This window comes from Bos taurus, chromosome 13, assembly GCF_002263795.3.
Source record: "Bos taurus isolate L1 Dominette 01449 registration number 42190680 breed Hereford chromosome 13, ARS-UCD2.0, whole genome shotgun sequence".
NCBI classification, from domain to species: Eukaryota; Metazoa; Chordata; class Mammalia; order Artiodactyla; family Bovidae; genus Bos; species Bos taurus.
The window spans coordinates 79,839,697-79,861,574 of NC_037340.1; the positions used below are offsets into that span (position 1 = coordinate 79,839,697).

The following is a 21,878-nucleotide window of genomic DNA, read 5'->3' on the forward strand; positions in this document are numbered from 1 at the left end:
TATGCCTACTAACATTGGAAATAGGAATACAGTCACACGGCAGAGAATAAACAGATAAAGATGATACATTTATAGTAATAGTACATTTATCTTTAAAACTCAAAACTCAAACTCCATCAGCTCTGTGGCGTGTGACTTGTTATTTTTCTTGGAAGACAGACCCATGGGATATGAAACTCTGACCTTTGCCCTATGTTGTGTTGCTGTCTTCCATCTCTAGGGCAAAGCATTAGGCGTTATTTTACAGCTTCTGGGCTTGGGCTTCCCTTGGAATGGGTGCTAAGGGCGTGTTGGAAGCTACTCAGACCTGCTCTCCCGTCCTAATCAGCAGCAGTGCCGCCTCACTCTGTCCCAGACCGGATAATGGACCACACGGTCTCTATATACATGATATAAATGTGGTATTGCTTCTCTAGAAATTAACAACTCTCCCAGGAGCTAACATTCCCCGAGGAGCACCATTTGCTTATTTACTTTTTTGGCCTTTTCCTTTTGGAAGAATGCTAACAGGCTTATATTTTACTCTCTTAGATCAAACACAGATCTTATTCTGTGTGTGAGAAGCTCAGAGCAAAGATTCTACCTTTGAATTTCCCAAATTATAGCTGTGAACCAACATGCAACAAAACACATCTGTCACTCACATCTGGGGGCGGGGGCGGCAGGCACACCAGCAACAGCTTCCCAGTCCCATTTAATATTCCAGGGAGGTCCAGGGGTGGGTGGGGGTAGAGAAGAATCCCAGATTTACCAGACCGGATGGAGGTCGTGACCAGAGAAAACACGCTGATTCGAATGGGGGTAGGTGATTTGAGTGTGGGCTGTTGGTTGAAACATTACAAGGGGATTTGCTGTGTGACCTTGGGTGGGTTTCTTACCTTTTCTGAGCCTTTGATTCTTTAGTATTTCCCATGTTGTCTGGATCAGAAAAATAGTCCGCGGTGCTATTTCTAAAACACAGATTCTCAGGCCCCCTCACAGGTGCTCTGTATTGGTATTCCCAGAGCTGGGCTGTGGCTGTGGGCCTTTTTAACAAGGTTTCCAGGTGATTCTTACACCAGGCAAGTTGGGAAACATCTGTTTCTGCACAATGTGGGTAATAATTGTGCCTCCCTTGTGGGCTGTTAGGAGGCTGAGATAACTGCGCTCAGCATTTAGCACCATGTTGGACAGAGGAGCCTGGTGGGCTACAGTCCATGGGGTTGCAAAGAGTCGGACATAACTGAAGTGACTTAGCGTGCATGCGTGCATGGCACATCCTCAGTAATTAATGTTAGCTTCTTATCACTGAAAATCACTGTTGCTATTTACCTAATAAAAATTGTTATGTGCCTCCTCTGTGCAGGTGTACTAGGGCAAGGGTTGGCAAACTATGGCCCAACACACCTGTTTTCGTGTGGTCTGTGAGTCAAGAATGGTTTTCACATTTTTAAAAAATGGTTGGAAAAAAAAAAAGAAAAATAATAGTTTGTGACACTTGAAAACTATATGAAATTCAGATGTCAATGTCCATAAATAAAGTTTTATTGGAACACAACCATACCCTCTCCTTCACTGTTGTCTCTGGTTTACAGAAGTTTGCTAAACCCTGCTCCATAGCAAGGGCCTTTAGTTGGGGTTCTTGTGTTTGGGAATATAAAAGATTTCTCAAGAGGTGTGTGGGCATGACTGAGGAAATCAGTTCTCAGACCCTCCAATTCTAAGTGTACATTTCCCTAAAACTGATCATCTAAGAACACACCCAGAAGGTGACTGATGGTGCCGAGGTCGAGAGAGTAAGTGCTCCACTGGGAAGGAAATCTCAGGTGGTTTTCAGTTCTTTGCTTTTAACAAAATTGACCCAATTAATTATGATTGATTGTTGTATGATTTTCTGGCATTTAACTCAGAAGGAATTTAAATAATTGAGAAGCACTGCTGAAACAACACACTTTCTATGTCCACATCCTTAGTTATGTGACTGAGACTTCTCAGGGTTTATTTACATCAATAAAAAAGAAAACTGATTCTGGCAGCTGATAAAAACTTTTAAATAATGGTCATCACAGATATATAAGCTAATTAAAAACTAGGCTTGTCTGTAAATTTTAAAAATTTTAATTATCAAAACATGTTAACAACATAACAACAACAAAAAGTTGTTTCTAATGATAATTTGATGTAAAGAAATGTTTAAAGCTTGGAGCCCTATGGTCAAAGGGAATAAAAAATGTGTTTCAATTTATAGAACCATAATTTTTTTGCTGAGTATTTGGATGAAATGATTCGTTTCAGATCTGGAAGTCTCAGAGACTGGTTCTTGCAATCTGATTGGCTGAGATGAGAGACTTTCCGACTTTTCCCCCCAGCAACACTGCCATTCTATCTCAGTTTTGCAGGTCACTGGATCAGATCAGTATCAAACTTTTCATCTCCATGAGAACAGATTTTAAAGACGACTTAAAAGAACCCTCTGTCCAAAGGTATTATTCCTCTGCCAGGACAAAAGAAATACCAACCTATGTGACCTTTTTGAGGAATATACTCAGGAGATTAATGGAATAAGGATAAAAATCAGAGTAAAGACATGAAATACAGGAAAAAGAGTATAAGGCACTATGGTGAATAATGAACGTTGTAACTTTTATTATATCTCAGTGGATGAAGGAAATGGCACCCCATGCCAGTGTTCTTGCCTGGAGAATCCCAGGGCCAGGGGAGCCTGGTGGGCTGTCGTCTATGGGGTCACGCAGAGTCGGACACGACTGAAGCGACTTAGCAGCAGCAGCAGTGGGTGATGGTAATTTGGGAATTGTAACCTAGGGACATTTTGTAGGGTAAAATTTAACAAAAGCCTGGAAGTAAACAATCCAGAAGCTATCTCAGCAAAACCCAGGATCTGGGGAGGGGGGTGTAGAAAGAGATGTGGTCCGACAGTCTGCTCTTAGGAGGACGCAGATTCTTAATGAAAGGTTGGCGCCTGGTGAATATTTATATTTGATATAACAGTAGAGGAAGCAATTTAAGAATAATCACTAAAGTTTAGAAAGTAACTATTAGCAGAATGGAGACATATTTACGAACTATTGAGAACAAAGTGAAAAGCTAGAAAGGGAAAAGAAGAAAATCACAAAGTTTAATAAATGGTAAATATTAAATAAGACAGAAATGAATAATACTAGGAATATGTTACTATGATAAATGCAAACAGTTTGAATTCTCCAACCAAAGACAAAGAGATGCTATTTAAGAAAGATATTAAACCACAGAGTGGGCAAAGATGATCTGAGCAAATATAATAAAATATAAAATAAGTCTTAGAATATTGTCACAAAATGAAGTATAATTTAAGGCCAAAAGCTTTCAAATGGAAAGATCAGACATAACGGATAAATTGTAAAATTGACAAAGAACACATCACAGCCACAAAATTATACGCATCAAACAACATGTGACAAAATAGAATAAAACACAGCAATACAAGAAAAGCTTGATAAAAAAACATAATGATAGTGAAAGGTTTAAAAATACTTATTTCAAAGTTTACCAAATAGACAAAAACTAAGAGGGATTCAGAAAATCTGAATAACAAAATCAACATGCTTAATTCATAGATCTCCATCATACATTTACAAAAATTGGTCATGTGCATGGCCATAAAGAAAACTAATAAATTACCAAAAGCACATATTTTACAGGTCATATTCTCAGATCAAAACATTAATATCAAAACCCAAAATGTAGTTTCACAAATTGTACTTACTTAAAAAAATAAGAAATAAACCTCTTGGGTTTTATCCCCCTGACCCACCAAACCGACCAACCAACCCTGAAACTGGAATAACAAAGAATCAGAAATTTTTGAAAAGACACTTCATATAAAAATCTGTAGAGATATGGATGTCAAGAAAATTTCTGAAAGACTTGGAAATAGGCAAAGATTACTGGCTGGTCCTGAGCGATCCCAGGCCTGGGGTTCCCTAATTCTATAGGGGTCAACGCCTGTCAGTGTTTTTGAGATATTTCACAACTTGGTGAGTTACAGAAACATACGATAATGCAAAACACATGTAAGAACGCAAACAGACTTGGTGGGTGGAATGCAGCTGGTGGTTGCCCTGTAGACACTGACCAATTTTGCATCTGTGAACTCACTTCAGTGTTCCTGATTGCCTGTTTCAGTGTTCATTCATTGAATTCTCCATGGAACCTGTTGTAACGTCTTACTGATTCCTTCATTACTTAACGAATCAAATAAAATTGCTAATGCCTGTTCACTTTATATTTGTATGACAGTCATGATTTTAAAACTTTGCAAAAATGATCTTTAAGTCATACTGGAAAATATATAGGTTTAAATGCTTTTACTATTAAAGGCTGAACTTAATACAGGAAATTAGACTAATAAAATAAACTGAAAGGAAAACAGGGGAAAGAATTAATAAAGACAATACTGAAATAAAGATAAATGCTTAAGTGAATAAAATGGAGGAGGAGTAGAGAAAGAATAAATAAAAGCAAAAGCTTTACTTTTACATAAACAAGATAAACTCTTGGCAGACTACCTAAGGAGAAAACTGAAAATACCAAAAACAAACAAGCAAACAAACAGAACCCAAAAAACCCAAACCCAATAACGACAACAAAACAAAAGCAAAAGTCAGACAAAAAACCCCAAAAACCTTTCACAAAACCCCACAAACAAACAAACCAAAAAAGGGAATCAGAAAGCTGTTAGACCAAAAAAATACTGAAGATTCTAAATAATTTTAAGAGACTAAGTGGAATTACATAGTACAGATTTGAAAATTTAGAGTGAAATGAATGTTTGTTTTTTTTTCCTTTTGCAAAGTCCATAGTACCAAAATATATCAGGTTGAGATATAAAATCCAAATAGAACATTACAGAAAAAAATTGGAAAGTTTCACAGGAATGTACAGTGAAAAAGGGTATCCATGTGACAGACATGGGGTTCATGTCCCAGGTGCCCAACAACCCAAGGAGAAAAATGAGAGAGTGTGAGTTTAAAGTTCATAGGTAAGAAAAATGCAAATAATCAGAAGCCTACGCGGAGGCATCAGGGAGAGGCAGACCAAAGCACAAACTCGGGGAATGCAGAGTCCTGATTGCCATTTTCACACGTCAGATCGACTAAACCTCAAAAGATCAGTAACACCCGAGGTTGGTGATGGCCGGGGCTCATATCGCAGTGAGACTATCATTTTGAAAAAGTCATCTGAATCTACGCAAGTGCAAACTACAGAAACTCACTGACACTCACTCTGAGAAATCTAACCTACAGAAAGAAAAGAAAGCACAAACGAACACGAGGGATTATGCAAGACATTTACTATGGCAGTTTGTGATGGGAGACAAACCCCCAAACGACCCAAATATCCACGAATGTGGAGGTGGGTGTTTACAACATGGTAATTCACACTCTACCTTTTGCTTAAAAACAGTTAGGTGTTGCTGTCCTGACACACGGTACTGTTAGTAAGTGGGACAGTAAGAGCCAGGTAGAAGGAAATGTACACAGTGTAACACTACAAAAATAAGGAACGACCTTTACTGGGCTCAGACAGTAAAGTATCTGGAGATCTGGGTTCGATTCCCCGGTGGGGAAGATCCCCTGGAGTAGGGAATGGCAACCCCCTTCAGTATTCTTGCCTGGAGAATCCCATGGACAGAGGAGCCTGGTGGGCTACAGTCCATGGGGTCACACAGAGTCAGACACGACTGAACGCCTAACACTTTCATTTTTCACAGCAGAGAGAAATGTAGACAGTGCCATACTACAAAAATAAGGACAAACCTCTCCTGGTTAGAGAACTCACTTACCTTGGGTGGGGTAAGAACAGGCTGGAGGTCATGGTCTTGATTTTTGTTCAGCTCTATATATAGTTTGTCATGAAGAACAAGTTTTCCTGTTGTAGTTTGTTAAAAAAATCCAAATATGCACGTGTGTGTATGTGCATGTATGTGTATGTGCCTTACATGTATAAATGGAGAGCCGCAGCTCTGTGGAGATATAATGGTATGAAGACAAGTACAGTATATAAAGAGAAACCAGCGTGCTCAATTCAACCCCGGCTCTGCAACCGGAGCAGGAAACACACACGAGCACAGAAAATAGAGATGAGAAGAAAGTACAGCAAAATGGTCACAATTTTTACATCTGGGAGTAAAAATTGTGTCTTTGAATTTTTCTTAATATATATGCAAATGGTCCCCAATTTATACGATGGCTCAACCTTACAATTTTTTAACTTTTTGATGGTACAAAAGCAATATGCATTCAATGGAACCGTACTTTGAATTTCTCTTTTCCTGGCTAGCACTCTGCAGTCTGACCATCTCTCCCAATGCTGGGCAGTGGCAGTGACTCAGCCATGGGATCCCAAAGATGAACAGTGGTACACCTACAGCCATTCTGTATCCCTACAACCCATGACTGTCAGTCTCTGCAGTCAATACATTACATGAGATATTCCATATCCTGCTACAAAACAGGTTTTCTTGGGCTTTGTACTAGCCCAGCTGTCGGCTAATGTAAGTGTTCTGAGCATGTTTAAGGTAGGTGAAGCTAAGCTGTGTTTGGTAGATTAGCTGCATTAAATGAATTTTTGACTTAATGATATTTTCGACTTAAGTAATATTTTCAACTTAACAATGGCTTTATCAGGACATAACCCGTTTGTATGTTGGAGGAAGAGTTGTAACATGGTTCCCATATTTTCTACCTTGACTATATAACATTTATAAACAGGAAAAATATCATTTAAAAGTTGAAACAAGGGGCACACTGGGAAAAAGAACCATGTAGAACATAGGTTCGTGAGAGTTTCCCAGTTGGAATTTAGGGGCTGAATATTTTCTCAAAGAGCTGCAAGCAATAACCCTAAAGTGAAAAAATAACCAAAATACTAAGAGTAAACTGCAAGTTGTTTTGATTTCTTATCAAACCACAGTTAATGATGCATTATTACCATTGCTGATATGAAAATAAATTCTGGCAAAGAAGACATATGAATTATCAAGACTGTGTTCAAATAGAAGGGGTCAAAAATAGAAGACAAAACCCAGCTTGAACTCTGTGTGTCTTATGGAAAGCTGGCTTTCTAACAGGCAACCCTTAAGGTTTCTGGCATCTCCATTTTGCATAGTTTCTTAGTGCATTTTTTCTTACTACAAAAAAAGGGGGGATAATATCTTTATATAAAAGTGAGTTGCTATGCATGAGAATTTGAATAAGTTCCTGTGTTGGGGAAATTAAAGTGTTGATGACTCTGGTAAAAATGTACCTAAAATGTTCTCTCACTTTAAATATGCTTCTCTCTCAAGTGTAACCTCCCCTCCTGACCAATCCGTGCTGATGCTCTGTGACAGCATGTTTCATTCATGTAGGGTTTATTAAGAGCCCATCCTGAGTTGGAGATAATGCTAGAAGCTGGAAATCAGAGATGAAGACCCTAATTCAGGTTTTTGAAAGTGAACGTGTTATTTGCTCAGTTGTGTCCCACTCTGCGATCCCATCAACTATGTAGCCCTCGAGGCTCCTTTGTCTGAAATTCTTCAGGCAAGAATACTGGCGTGGGTAGCCCTTCCCTTCGCCAGGGGATCTTCCCGATCCAGGGATCGAACTCGGGTCTCCTGCATTGCAGGTGGATTCTTTACCATCTGAGCCTTTACCTTCCCTGAGACCCAGGGAAGCCTCCGGTCTTTGAAGTACGGAGACTTGAGACTACTCTCTGGCGCCACCTACTGATCACACAGAATTTCAATTCAAAACAGTAAAATTTGAATTTTCTTCTCTGTACAGCCCACACTTCGGAAAAACATAGATGCTTTTCCAATCTCGTTTGTCTGATCCCTGGGACTGCATGTATATTAATATCTAACGCAACAGTATCCTCGAAAATTGTCCTAAAGGCTAACAGGAACTTGCATTATATTAGCATCTAAACAGAAATGTCAGGTTCGTCACTCTGAAGTTTTAAAATAAAAACGATATTTGGGTCACTTTAGGCACCACACATATTTGACTGTGAAGAAGGTAAGACGCTTACATACTACTCATGAGAGAGGACTAAGAATCTTTGCTTCTTCAAGTTCTCTTTAATTATATAACACACCCCCCAATAACCCAAATCATACGGTGACTCTAAAGATCATTAACATTTGTTATGTCTGAATCCTGTATCAACTTATTAGGAAACCTTTCCTTTCCCCCCCTCATTTGCACCAAGCTGTTTTAGTCAAATATCCATGTAGCATTATGTAGAAAATGGTCCTTCATGCCAACAGATTTGTATCCATGTATTAAAACATGATTGATTACCCCAAACACATGGGGGATTTCAGAATGGAAGCTTCCAACAGGCTGAGAAGTACCATCTACTACACAAATTTAATGAGATGGAAAAATCCTTTATTAAAGTTGGGAAATCAAGTTGGAAGCGAACAGATGTATTCACTACTCATTTCATTCCAACCCCTAAATGGGATCATGTTGGTATCACTGAAGACTCTACAGCAGTTACAATATGGTGATTCAGAGGTCTCAAAATCATCACAGCATAAAAAAATTACAGTGAGCAGTATAAAATTGCAATTTATTATGGGGGCGAGGCGTTTTTCACAACAGCCCTTGAAAACAGTAAAGGCAAACCTCTCAGAATTCTCTGACTTCTTTTTTGTGTCACTCCCCTTTTCCCCGCTTTCTCTTGTTTTATAAGCTCTAGTCTGGGATGGAATCCGCGGGACAGAGCAGGGCTGGGTGGGCACCTCCTTGGATGATGGAGTAAGTCTGCTTGGGGAGCTCTTGCTGGGACGTGGAGAATATGGGCGGCGCCGTGGTGGCCACTGCGATGCTCTGGCCTCCGTCGCTGACCACGGTCACTTCGGCGGCCCCCTCCTGAATCAGGGCGTTCAGGCCTTCGAAGTCAGTGCACGTGATGCCCGAGCTGGTGATGAAAGTCTGGTTGCCAGAGCCTTCCTGGGGGCCGCCCGGGGTGGTGGGGATGAGGGTCTGGTGCAGAGTGGCGCCCTCCGTCTGGTCGTGGGTGGTCAGCAGGACAGCCGGCTGGGGGAGCGCCGCGGCCTCGCTGGAGCAGCCAGAGGGCGGAGGGGGCGCGATCAGGTTGACCTGGCGGAGGATCTGCAGCCGGCTGTTGCCCCGCAGCTCCTCGGGGTTCGGCGCCACCAAGGTGGGCTGCACGATGTTCACGGCGGCCGCCGCCGCCTGGACGATGGTGCTGGCCTGGGGCACTTGGTGGCCGACGATGATTTTGACCCTGCCCTCGCTGAACTGGGGCGCCGGGGTGGGCGGGAGGGGCACCTGGAGGTGCCCCACGGCCAGGGGCGCGGCGGGCGGCTTGCCGGCGTCCACCTGGAACTGCAGCACCGTCACGTCGGCGCCCTTGCCGTCGCCGTACTCACTGTGCTGCCGCTTGTGGCTGCGGAGCGAGTCCTCGCGCATGAACGAGGCGTCGCAGCGGTCGCAGTGGAAGGTCTTCTTGGCGTCCAGCTTGGCCGCCTGGCGGCCGCTCGACCTGCCCACATCTCTCCGCTCCGCCGCCTCGCTCTTGAGCGCGTCGCCGTGGAACTTCTTCACGTGCTTGGCCAGGTTGCTGGGCTGCTTGGTGTCGAAGCTGCAGTGGCTGCACTTGAAGGGCCGGTCGGGGCAGTGCACGCGGCTGTGCACGCGCAGGGCGGCCTTGCTGGGGCACGAGTAGCTGCAGTCGGGGCACTTCTCGGGGTGCTCGGCCTGGTGCAGCCGGCTGTGCTTGCGGAGCGTGGCCTTGCTGTCCCCCAGGAAGTCGCAGTGCGGACACTTGAAGCTGTTCCCGCTGTGCTTGATGCGGATGTGCGACTTGAGGTTCCCCTTCATGGTGCAGCGGACACTGCAGAACTCGCACTTGAAAGGCTTCTCCCCCGAGTGCACGCGCATGTGCCTTTTCAAGTCCGAGCTGATTTTGAACTTGGCGCTACAGAGCCAGCACTGGAAGGGGGCGTCCCCTGTCAACACAAGGTGAGTTTCGATAAGAACAGGCAGGCAACACCCACAGCGGATCCCCCCGAAGCACACACCAGAAACCCGCGTAAACCGAGGCGGGCGGGTGGAGACCTTCTAACTGCAGCTCCTAGCAGCCCCTGGGAGGAAAAAAAAAAAAAGAGGGGTCCGGGACTTCTTTCCTTTCCCCAAACTTTCCCACCACCGCCATCATAATACCCGGAAGGACAATGGAGACTGAAAATCAAGCTGCTTAATCGTCCCCCGTAAAATGAGATTTGTGAATACGCTCAGTGTATCCTTTAAAACAATCAGGCTAGCTCTTGCTACGGTTAATGTGCTCGCTCTGCTATGGAACCGTTCACAGTTGTATAATTTTGCATAATCCGTTGATTCTGATTGAGTTACGTGTTGTAACAGATTCAAGGGTACATTTTCAAATCAGTCAGCTCCGTGCTCACTCATCAGAATATCCTTTTTACAGTGATTGAGACGCCCCGCTTATACTTCATGTAGATTTTTATCATTAAAGATGTGTTTATTGCGTGCAACTTATTTATCCCACATCGCCAGCTGCGTTCTTTACTCTTGGAGTTACAAAATCCAGCTGCTTGATTTTTTTTTTTAAGATTCATGTTCGGTGAAAGATGAACAGGAAAAGCGCAATTGCAAACATCTGAAAGGACATGGATATTCCAAATTTATTTCCTCAGTGAATGCCAAGTCCCAATTGTCTGATAACTGAAGCAAATTGGTGAGCCCACCCATTGCAATGCTGTTTGAGCAAGAGAAACAGCAGCTAAGAGTCTTCGGTGGCTTCTGGGAAGGCAGGTGCCCTGCTGAGCATTCCACAAGAATGGTCTCATCTGAAGATCCCGACATTCCCATGAGGTGGGGACCACCGTCAATGATATTCTCAGCACTATTTACGAATGAGGAGACTGAGGCCTAGAGGGGCTACATCACTGCTTCAGTCACTGGGTGGCATGCGGCAGAGCTCGGGTTCCAGCTGGTATTTTCAGGTGCTGGGTGATTTATCTGTACATACGACCAAGGCTTTCTTACCATAAACTTAAAAGACTGGGATTGTGTTCCAGCTTTTTGGTACAAGACCTATAACATCGTCGTGAGATGCTCGACAATGGCGGGGAGCAGATTAAACAAGCTTTGAGAAAATGAAGATGCTCCAAACCAAACAACGCTTTGCATGACTACAGTGCCACTAAGGCCATTCACACAAAACTCTCGAACAAGGAATGGTAAGCTATACGGACTATGGGCCAAATCCGGCCCACAGTTCACTTCTGTAAATAAAGTTTTATTGTACCACAGTCGCGTCCGTCTGATAATGTGTTGTTGATGATTGCTTTCGTGCCGCAGCAGCAGGGATGAGTAACTGTGACAGACAATGTATTGCCCACAAAGCCTACAGTATTAACTATCTGGCTCTTTATGGAAAAGTTTGCTGGGCTTCCCTGGTAGCTCGGTGGTAGACAGTCCGCCTGCCAAGGCAGGAGATGCTGGTTCGGTCCCTGGTCTGGGAGATGTCACATGCCTTGGAGCAAGTAGCCCTGTGTGCTGTGACTGCTGGGCCCTTGCGCCCTAGAGCCCGCGCTCCACACTGGGAGACGCCATGGCAGTGGGGGCCAGCGCACCCCGACTGTGGGGTGGCCCCCACTTACTGCACCGAGGGAAGGCCCACATGCAGCAACAAAGGCCCATCACAGCCATAAATAAATGTATCAAACCATTAGAAAAGAAAAAGTTTGCTGACTTCTGCCTTAGAATGTTGCTCGTAACCCTTTTCATGCCATGGGCCCCCGTTTGGCAGTGAAATCCGTGGACCCTTTCTCAGGACGACGTTTAAATGCACAAAGGGAAGTGAAGTCGCTCAGTCGAGTCCGACTCTTTGCGACCCCATAGACTATAGCCTACCAGGCTCCTCTGTCCATGGGATTTTCCAGGCAATAGTACTGGAGTGGATTGCCATTTCCTTCTCCAGGGGATCTTCCCAACCCAGGGCTCGAACCCGGGTCTCCCGCATTGTAGACAGACGCTTTACCATCTGAGCCACCAGGGAAGTCTGAAATGCACAAGGTAGACTAAAATAAAAAGCAATAGGAAGACAAGGGAAACTAATTGTACTGAAGTTATCAAAAATTGAAAGAAAAAAATCTGTGATTTGGCAATGTGTGTGCTTTATTGGAGCATGAAGTGACAAGCCCCGGTGGCGGGTCTAGGGACTACAATAATTTCTTAATAGAGAAGAAAGTAAACTATATTTTGATCTATCAAAAATACTTGCAATAAAAAGATCTGTGACTTCTTTCGACAAGGTCACACATACTGTAATCAGATTGGATGCCCATGTTCAGCACTGAAGGACACATCACATCCAGTAAGATCAGTGAGAATGAAGATGTGATTTTCTCCCTCATCCAAGTTCACGGACCTCCTAAATTCTACTCATGGGCCTCTGGGTGGAGGTGTCTGTGAATTCAGAGGAAGAGCTGTTGCTCCAGAATGTTCTACTAGGCATTCCAATTACATCATTGCCCCAACTAGTGACCATCTGTTTGCCATTTTTTTTTTTTTTGCAAAGCAACCAGCAAAGGTCAAACCTGGAAAAACCAGGTAACCAAATCTCATAGCTGAGTTGTAGAGCTTGACAGCACTTTCTGACATGAAAGCAGAGGCTTTAAATCTCTTCATCATCTTTTTCCTTTTTAAAAAAATTTTTATATTTTCTTCTTTTTCCTTTTAAAGTGAAAGTGAAAGTCGCTCAGTCATGTCCGACTCTTTGCAACCCTGTGGACCGAAGCCTGCCAGGCTCCTCTGTTCATGGAATTCTCCAGGCAAGAATACTGGAGTGGGTAGCCATGCCCTCCTCTGGGGGATCTTCCTGACCCAGGGATAGAATCCAGTCTCCTGCATTGCAAGCGGATTCTTCACGAGCTGAGCTACCAGGGAAGTCCTTTTCCTTTTAACCGTAAATTAATTTCTTAAATGAGGCAGAAATGTTAGTACCAGTCCCACAGGACCAGAAATTCTCAAAGCTAATGACTACGATCGTTCCTGCCCACTACCTGGTCCCCACAGTATCTGGTACCTGGTGGGACTCAATGAATGGTGCTCAATGGATAAGCAACTGACGTATTTAAGCTGACAGAGCTTTCTTGAGTTCAGGTTGCTGCTAAGACAAGGTAGTTGATCCAAGAGATGAAAAGGTAAAAACAAACTCCTATTAATCTTACAACTTATAAAAATTTACAAGTGCCACAGATTTATAAAAGGGAAATGAATGTTTCATGGAGACACTGCGTAAGTGGCATACAGTTAAATTTTTAGAAAATATACTTTTTCTAGATGCACTTAAATATGCTACTATAAATGGCAAGCTTTCCCTAAGTTGACTCTGACCCACTTTTGTAAATGCATCCTTCAGTGCTCCTAACTCAGGTGGGAGAGACTTCTGAAGAAAATCAAATGGCCACCAGTCATGCCAACGTCTTAACTTGCTATAGTATCTTAATGTCCCCAGAGGTCCCCACCTCCTAGCCGTCTCTGCAGCCACGGCCTCTTCCAGGTATGTGGTTATGCAGGCTCTCCCGGCAGGGGCAGGGTGACCTTCCATGACCCCCAGAGGATAGCCTCAATCATGTCACTGGGTTTGGCGGATGGTGTGCCAACTAGACTTGATGCGAGTAGGCCTTGAACCAGGGCCCGTGAATTAGGCTTTGCCCACGTGCACCTCTGTCACCCACTGCCTGAGAGGGCCAATCCTGTCCTTGCCCGCTGGTCCCAGAAGCAGGGTGACAGAGCCGGAGCAGAGCTGCACTGCTGCAGCCAAGGCCACTGGACGCCCAGCCCACAGCCGGCAGATTCTCAGATCTGTAAGTGAGCCCAACGAAGACCAGCAGAGTTGACCCGGTGACACTCAGCTGATCCCTGAACACGCGCAAGGAAGACACGCTGCTGCACCCACCGAGGTTTTCTGGGGCCTTTTGTTACACAGCGTCACTGTGACATTAGATAGCTGATACATGTATCAGCGTCCAGAAGCACAGCGCTGCCTTAACAGGAAACTGAAATACGTAGCGCTGACTGTGGGCCTGGGCGGCAGGCAGAAGCAGGGAACAGTGGCAATGGCCAGCACCGAACGGCGAACGTTTGGTAAAACTGCCGCCTGTTGTGACTCAGAAGATAGAAGGTGTACCCACTGAAGTTTGGACTTGAGCAGAGAGATCAGTTCTAAGCAGAACAGTGAAAGTATCTTACAAGCTGTGTCTGATGAGGTCCCATAGGAAAGAGACAAACTCGAACAAGGACAGGCCATTTCAAGACAGAATTTAGAGACAATCTAGAAAGCCAAAGATGTGCTGGTCTGGATGAAGCTTCTCGTCTCCAACCAGCAAAAGATTTTCAAAGTAAGACAAAAGCCTGGGGACAAAGATCATATCCAGGGAGCTGATCTCTGAGGGAAGGACAAATGAGGAAAGAGGGGTGAGAGCGTAAGGTTCCTGGTTAAAATCTCCAGACGAATAAAGCTGCTGCCGGCTGAGTCCTCTCAGCTGGACAAGGATTCCCAAAAGTCTCACTGGTTTCAACCTCCAGAAGGCTACATGCCCAAAGGGTCTATAATTAGGTTTAGAAGTAAGGCAAGTCTCCAAGAGGAGTATGGGTGTGGCTTCTGGCACACAAATACATAGGAGATGCACAGTGTTTTTAAGGCAGCTTTACTAGCAACGACGTCACCAGTCTAGAGTAAAATAAAATCCAGAAAGATCCCAAGTTTCTCTAGGATGGAAGCAGGTGGAGAAAGTTTCTCAAAAGTACGTTTCCACTCCTTTTCAGAAGTGGAGAAGGAAGGCCAGCACAGGACGCTGCAGGGGACAGAGCCCAAAGCCAGGCAGCTGGGCCAACGCTTACTCAAGAAACACTCCCTGTCCTCAGAGTGGGGGGACCTGGAAGCACCTTTCCCGAGAGAGTTCAGAAGTCTGTGGACCAGTGACTGCCAAGTGCCTCCCGTTCCTCCCCTTGGAATGGCAGGATTATTCTCAGTATTCTGACTGTGTTTCACTGCGATGTTTGGGAGTGTGGGGACAGACAACTTGTCTTTCTATTTCAAATGCAAAAGGCTCTAGGTCAAGAGAGGCCATATCTGTACCTGATGGAGATTATAGGATCCTGGTCTGTAAAGCTGATTCTATGATTAGATGTGACTTGTGGGGGTCTGGGGAGAGAGCAAGAATGTACCTGCATGTCAGAGAGAAGTGGATGGTGGTGGAATGAACTCTGGTTGGTGTGAAAACGGCCTTCGCCATGTAACCTTTGATGACCCTCCACTGTGGGTGAGCTCGGCCTACCCCTTGATACCAGGTCCAATCAGGTAACTGACTTTAGCCAACGGGATGCAAGCAGAGGCTTGCAATGAGCTTACACACAGGGGCATGCTTGTTTTGTCTGCCATCGTCCTGAGAAGGACAAGCTTGGAGTAGCCCACTGGTCCCAGAAGGAGGCCATGACATATGTGGACAGAGCCAGACGGCCCTAGCCAAAGCAGGGGGACAGCCGGCAGATGCCCAGCCAAGGTCCGTGGACACCTGGCCTTTCCCACATACGTGATTAAGCCCGGCCAAGATCAATGGAATGTCTAGCCAACCGCCTGCTGACCTGAAGTATGTGAGCAATGAGTGCTTTTACTAACATAAAATGCCACTGAGATTTGGTGGTGGTTACACAGCGTCAGTGAATCAAAAGCTAACAGACACACACTTGCTAAAAGGAAAACGTACGTAATTTGTTAAGTTACCTACTCTGCTGAGTTTTTCCATCAAGCCGTCCCATGATGAAGTGATGAGCATTCTTTAAAAAATCATTGAAATGTCTAACCACATGTTGTGAAGACATTTACTAAACAGGCATTTTATATCTCTATTTTATTTAGAGCACTTTCTTGATTAAATACTAGTGGCTGAGTTACTAAAGAAATGCATAAAGCTGGAACTTGGCTGTTCTCCCCTGTTGTACAGAGAAAGATGCTGCCGAGCAGATGACAAGCAAGACGGCACAGCGGGGGGGTGAGCTGGCGCCAGTTCCCTGCCCGAGGTCGTGACTCGGCACCAGACGGCGCCGGTCCTGAGCGCCAGGCCGGCGGGCGCGCAGGGCGAGGGCCGCACAGGGGACTTACCCGTGTGGGAGCGCAGGTGCACGGTGAGCTGGCTGGAGTTGCGGCTGGCGTAGGGGCAGAGCTGGCACTTGAAGGGCCGCTCGTCTGAGTGGATGCGCAGGTGCTTGTTGAGGCTACTGCTGTCCGCGGCCGCGTAGTCGCAGCTCTTGCACTTGTAGGGCTTCACGCCCGTGTGGCAGCGCGTGTGGGTCTTCAGCTTGTCCTTCCGGCTGAAGCACTTGCCACAGACTTCACACTTGTGGGGCTTGTCGCCTTCAGACAAGCACGTGCGGCAGCAGGGAGCAAATGAGAAAGGAAAAAGGCTTACTTCCCGCGGCCTTAAGAAAAGAGTAAGGCAGAGTCGCCCAAGAATGTTTTGAAACTCCCCCCCAAACTAGACGGATGGGTTTTAGTTGCCAATAGACAGCTGGTGGGGAGCTGCTGTACAGCGCAGGGAGCTCAGCTTGGTGCTGCGTGATGACCTAGAGGGTGGGTGGCGGGGAGGGAAGGAGGTTCAAGGGGGAGGGGATATGTATATTATATATATATGCTTAAATATATATACACACATAGCTGATTCACTTTGTGGTACAGCAGAAACTAAAAGAAGATCGTAAAGCAATTATACTCCAATTTAAAAGTAAAACTAGATGGGGCTCCCCTAGTGGTTCAGCCGCAGTGACTGCACTCCCGACGCAAGGGGCCAGGGCTCAATCGTTGGTGAAGGAACTAGATCCCACAGACCGCAGCCAAGACCCAGTGTAGTCAAACCAAGAAACAATAATAATGAAGAAAGCTGGATGGATAGCTGGCCAAGAGCTGGCGTTGTGGGAGACGGGGAACTGCTTCTATTTTGTTTATTAGGATTTTCTAATTTTTCTGACAGTGAATATGAATTCCTTATCAATTAAAAATTGCTCAAATTTTAAAGTGCAGCTAAGTAAAAATGAGAAACATTGTCTTTTATACCCACTTGTTCTTTTTTCTTTTTCATAACAGACACTGCCTAAAACTAAGTCTCTGAGCTCATGGCTGACCAGCCTAAGAATACATTTCTCAGCCTCACTTGCAGCCAGAGGTGATTCTGTGATAAAGTCATCATCAATCAAACGGCAGAGAAGGTAAACGTGTTCCTTTCGTAAAAGGAAATTGCTTGACTTTTACTTTTTCTCTTTCCACCTGTCTTGCCAGCGGTTACCAAGACGGGGAAGTGAACAAACACGTGAGGCCATGACGGCTGCAGAGGGTGGATATGTGCCCAACGCACCGACACTAGAGGGAACTTCAGCCCTCAGACGATCTCCCAGAACTCGCTGCCTATCTGCCTAGACCACCCGCTGACCTCTGGACAGTTATGCGAGACGGACACAGACCCCTACCGTGTGTGAGCTGGCATCTGAGCGTCTCTGTTACAGCAGCTTAATCTGTATTCACTAACACACCTGTCATCTTGCCACCCTTGAAAGTGAAGTGAAAGTGAAAGTCGCTCAGTTGTGTTCCATTCTGTGACCTCATGGACTATACTATACAGTCCATGGAATTCTCCAGGCCAGAGTACTGGAGTGGGTAGCCTTTCCCTTCTCCAGGGGATCTTCCTAACCCAGGGATTGAATCCAGGTCTCCCGCATTGCAGGTGGATTCTTTACCAGCTGAGCCACAAGGGAAGCCCAGGAATACTGGAGTGGTTAGCCTATGCCTTCTCCAGAGGATCTTTCTGACCCAGGAATTGAACTGGGGTCTTCTGCATTGCAGGCGGATTCTTTATCAACTGAGCTATCAGGGAAGCCCTGCCACCCTTGAACACCTGCCAATTTTTTGATGTATATTTTTCTGATGACTTTTCTATGTGTGTGTGTACATTTTGGGGTACAAAAGCCTTCCTGGCCAATATCAATTTAAATACTTATTTTTGAATGGTACTGTGTCTCTCAAAGATTTTACTTAACCCTCTCAACTTGGATTAGAATCCAGGATGGCCTTGCCTTCTTAGCCAAATGCAACACTGTCTCCCTATTATTGACTACTTTCTTATACTTGAAATAATTTCAATCATGTTCATATCATTAAATTTCTAGAACGTAAGTGTTAGGGTGAAGTATTTCACTGTATGGATGTACTGTAAATTAATGAACCAATTTCCTACTTGGCCATTGAAAGAATGAAGTGGATACATACACATATGGATGTGGAAAGACCTCCGGCGTTGAGGGAGAAACAGCAAGCTGCAGTGATAGCGTCTACGATATCAACTTCATAAGAAATGGAAAAAGTACGTTTTGTGTCTGCTAAAGCCCAGTATGGGCTTCCCTGGTGGCTCAGATGGTAAAGAATCTGCCTGCAATGTGGGAGACCTGGGTTCGATCCCTGGGTCAAGAAGATCCCCTGGAGGAGGGCATGGCAGCCCACTCCAGTGTTCTTGCCTGGAGAATCCCATGGACAGAGGAGCCTGGTGGGCTGCAGTCCATGGGGATGCAAAGAGTCAAACATGACTGAGCGACTAAGCACAGCAAGCCCAGTATAGGCATGCCAAAATTCAAGAATGAGACACGCTGGACTATAAAGACTGATGACTTTTGGGCATGTATCCGATATGAAGCAGGCAGTGAGTCAGGATTTTCACTTTTTACATACCAAACACATATTTTGACCAAATCCTAAATAGCTAAGTGCTAAAGTCAATTGTCAGTCAAAGGTCATCACTATCTTCATAGAATAAACATCTGGGATTTAAGAATACCTCTACAGAAGTGTATTAAAGATTATAATTTGATTATTAAAAATGTTCATAGTCAGAAAATCCAGCAACCATCACTTCTCGTTATTGTCAGCTGCTACAGCTGTGGGTGCCATGCTGCGTACTCCGATGCTGGACAGTGGTGGAGCCAGGCGGGTGGTTTTTGGCCAGCTCTGCTGGCAGAGTCCTGATCCCGTTGGTCCTGGCCACACCCTCTTCTAAGGCAAGGGCATTGTCAGCACCCCGACTTGAATGTGTTAATGGAGACGCTGCAGTTATACAGAAACCACCTTACAAGCCCAAGCCTGGTTAACCAGGAGGAGAGGACGCTCCCTGAGGATCTGCAGCAGTGAACTTCAGGCCACTGTCCTCACTTATACTTTATAATATTTCCCTAATTTTCATAAGTCATGATAGCACTTTCCTCTTGCAGTGATGAATATGCTATATGTGACTGATGGAACTTCAACATAGGAAACCCACCAGGAGAGGCTTATTGCTTGGTACATTGAGAATGCTTACCAATACCTGAAACATAATAATTTCAGAGTCTGATAACTCGATGAAATTCAAATGACAAGATGCTGTGAGGCTGATTAGACCTGTGGCCAAGGAATATCTGAGATAACTGCTGGATATTTTATCTTCTTCATTTTACCTTATAGATACTTTATCTGAGGCTAAGCAGATTTTGGGCAATTAGTGATGCCCAATACAAATTTCAGTGTCCCTCCCTTATATACATGGATCCTCATTGAATTTATACATGACTATATCATTTGAGTTATAAGCATCTAATACTTTGTTAAAAATAGCCTAAAAGCAATTCCTTCTCCATGTGTAAAGTCTGGGAGACACAAAAATGATACATTAAAGAAAATTAAATCACCAGAAATCATTGTGGGTTTCTTTTTCCATGCATCCGTCTTTTTTTCTCCCTTGAAAATAGTTTTTGTCAAATTTCCCCTTGGAAATTGCAAAAACAACACACTCAGGTGTCCATCCAGTGACGCAGTGTAAAGATACCTAAGTGAAAAGTTACTGTTCTCCCCCTACTTGCTCTGTTTTCCAGTCATTACACACACACCATATACACATATGCTTACAAGATATTCTCCTCCAGGTGAGAAGAGCAGGTACATTTAAATTGTAGTTAATTCTGGCGGGCCAATTTTCGAAATGCCCATACTGTTCACATTTCCACTCCTCAGTTTGCTCACATCGATTCTAGCACTGAGCTTTCTTGCTCTAAACATTTTCTGCCAAAACCATGTGTAGAAACAGCGTCTTGTTTTTATTTCATCTGTGTTGTATTCCCGTGATGACCAGGGAGGTCTGTGTCATATCACGTGTTTGACTTGGCTGGACCCCCAGCTCCCAGCAGAGGAGGGATGTGTGTGACCACTTACCAGTATGGATTTTTAAATGACGCTCCATGTCCTTCATACCATAGGCAGTCTTGAACTGGCAACCTTCAAAAGGCAAGGAAAGATCAATGACAGAGGGAAACATTTACTTTAGAACGGAGAAACAGCGAAGCAACTTCCTTAACCAGCGGACGAACATTAATACCAGGTAACAGGACCAGCAGCGTCAGTGTGAATCCTGACACCAGGTATCAGGAAGCGCATAACACCACTTCCATGCGTCCTACTCAAACTGCTGCATCTAAGTCTAATCAGACAACCCAAAGTGATGAACATTTTATGCGATAACTGGCCTGTTACTTTGCAAAACTATCAAGTTCATGAAAGACAAAAGCTTAGATTAAAGGAAACTAAAGACCCATGTCCAAGGAGTGGCGGCTGCACGGGCGCAGGAGGGCCTAGAGGAGCTACTCCACGTTCAAGGTCAGGAGGGGCGGCGGTGAGGAGATACCGCTCGTCCAAGGTAAGAGAAAGCCAAGTAAGACAGTATGTGTTGCAAGAGGGCATCAGAGGGCAGACACACTGAAACCATACTCACAGGAAACGAGTCAATCTAATCACACTAGGACCACAGCCTTGTCTAACTCAATGAAACTAAGCCACGCCCGTGGGGCCACCCAAGACGGGCGGGTCATGGTGGGCAGATCTGACAGAACGTGGTCCACTGGAGAAAGGAATGGCAAACCACTTCAGTACTCTTCCCTTGAGAACCCCATGAACAGTATGAAAAGGCAAAATGATAGGATACTGAAAGGGGAACTCCCCAGGTCGGTAGGTGCCCAATATGCTACTGGAGATCACTGGAGAAATAACTCCAGAAAGAATGAAGGGATGGAGCCAAAGCAAAAACAATTCTCAGGTGAGGATGTGACTGGTGATAGAAGCAAGGTCCGATGCTATAAAGAGCAATATTGCATAGGAACCTGGAATGTTAGGTCCATGAATCAAGGCAAATTGGAAGTGGTCAAACAAGAGATGGCAAGAGTGAATGTCGACATTCTAGGAATCAGTGAACTGAAATGGACTGGAATGGGTGAATTTAACTCAGATGACCATTTATATCTACTGCTGCGGGCAGGAATCCCTCAGAAGAAATGGAGTAGCCATCATGGTCGACAAAAGAGTCCGAAATGCAGCACTTGGATGCAATCTCAAAAACGACAGAATGATCTCTGTTCTTAATCTCAAAAACGACAGAATGATCTCTGTTCTTAATCTCAAAAACGACAGAATGATCTCTGTTCGTTTTCAAGGCAAACAATTCAACATCACAGTAATCCAAGTCTATGCCCCAACCAGTAACACTGAAGAAGCTGAAGTTGAATGGTTCTATGAAGACCTACAAGACCTTCTGGAACTAACACCCCCAAAAGATGTCCTTTTCATTATAGGGGACTGGAATGCAAAAGTAGGAAGTCAAGAAACACCTGGAGTAACAGGCAAATTTGGCCTTGGAATACGGAATGAAGCAGGGCAAAGGCTAATAGTTTTGCCAAGAGAACGCACTGGTCATAACAAACACCCTCTTCCAACAATACAAGAGAAGACTCTAC

The 21,878-nt window shown here is 44.7% G+C and overlaps 1 protein-coding gene across 4 annotated transcripts in view; it reads right to left on the reverse strand.

Annotated features, from left to right (window-relative positions):
• ZFP64 (ZFP64 zinc finger protein) overlaps positions 1-21,878 on the reverse strand; it is an 85,990-nt gene that overhangs the window by 43,487 nt on the left and 20,625 nt on the right. For 2 of the 4 annotated variants that reach the window (XM_005214815.5, NM_001103287.1), the window contains 3 exon segments: positions 20,308-20,370; positions 16,186-16,437; positions 8,079-10,000 (listed from right to left, as the gene is read on the reverse strand). In XM_005214815.5, the coding sequence (XP_005214872.1) occupies positions 8,721-10,000; positions 16,186-16,437; positions 20,308-20,370 (1,595 nt within the window). In that variant the 3' untranslated portion in view covers positions 8,079-8,720. 4 annotated transcript variants of the gene reach the window in all.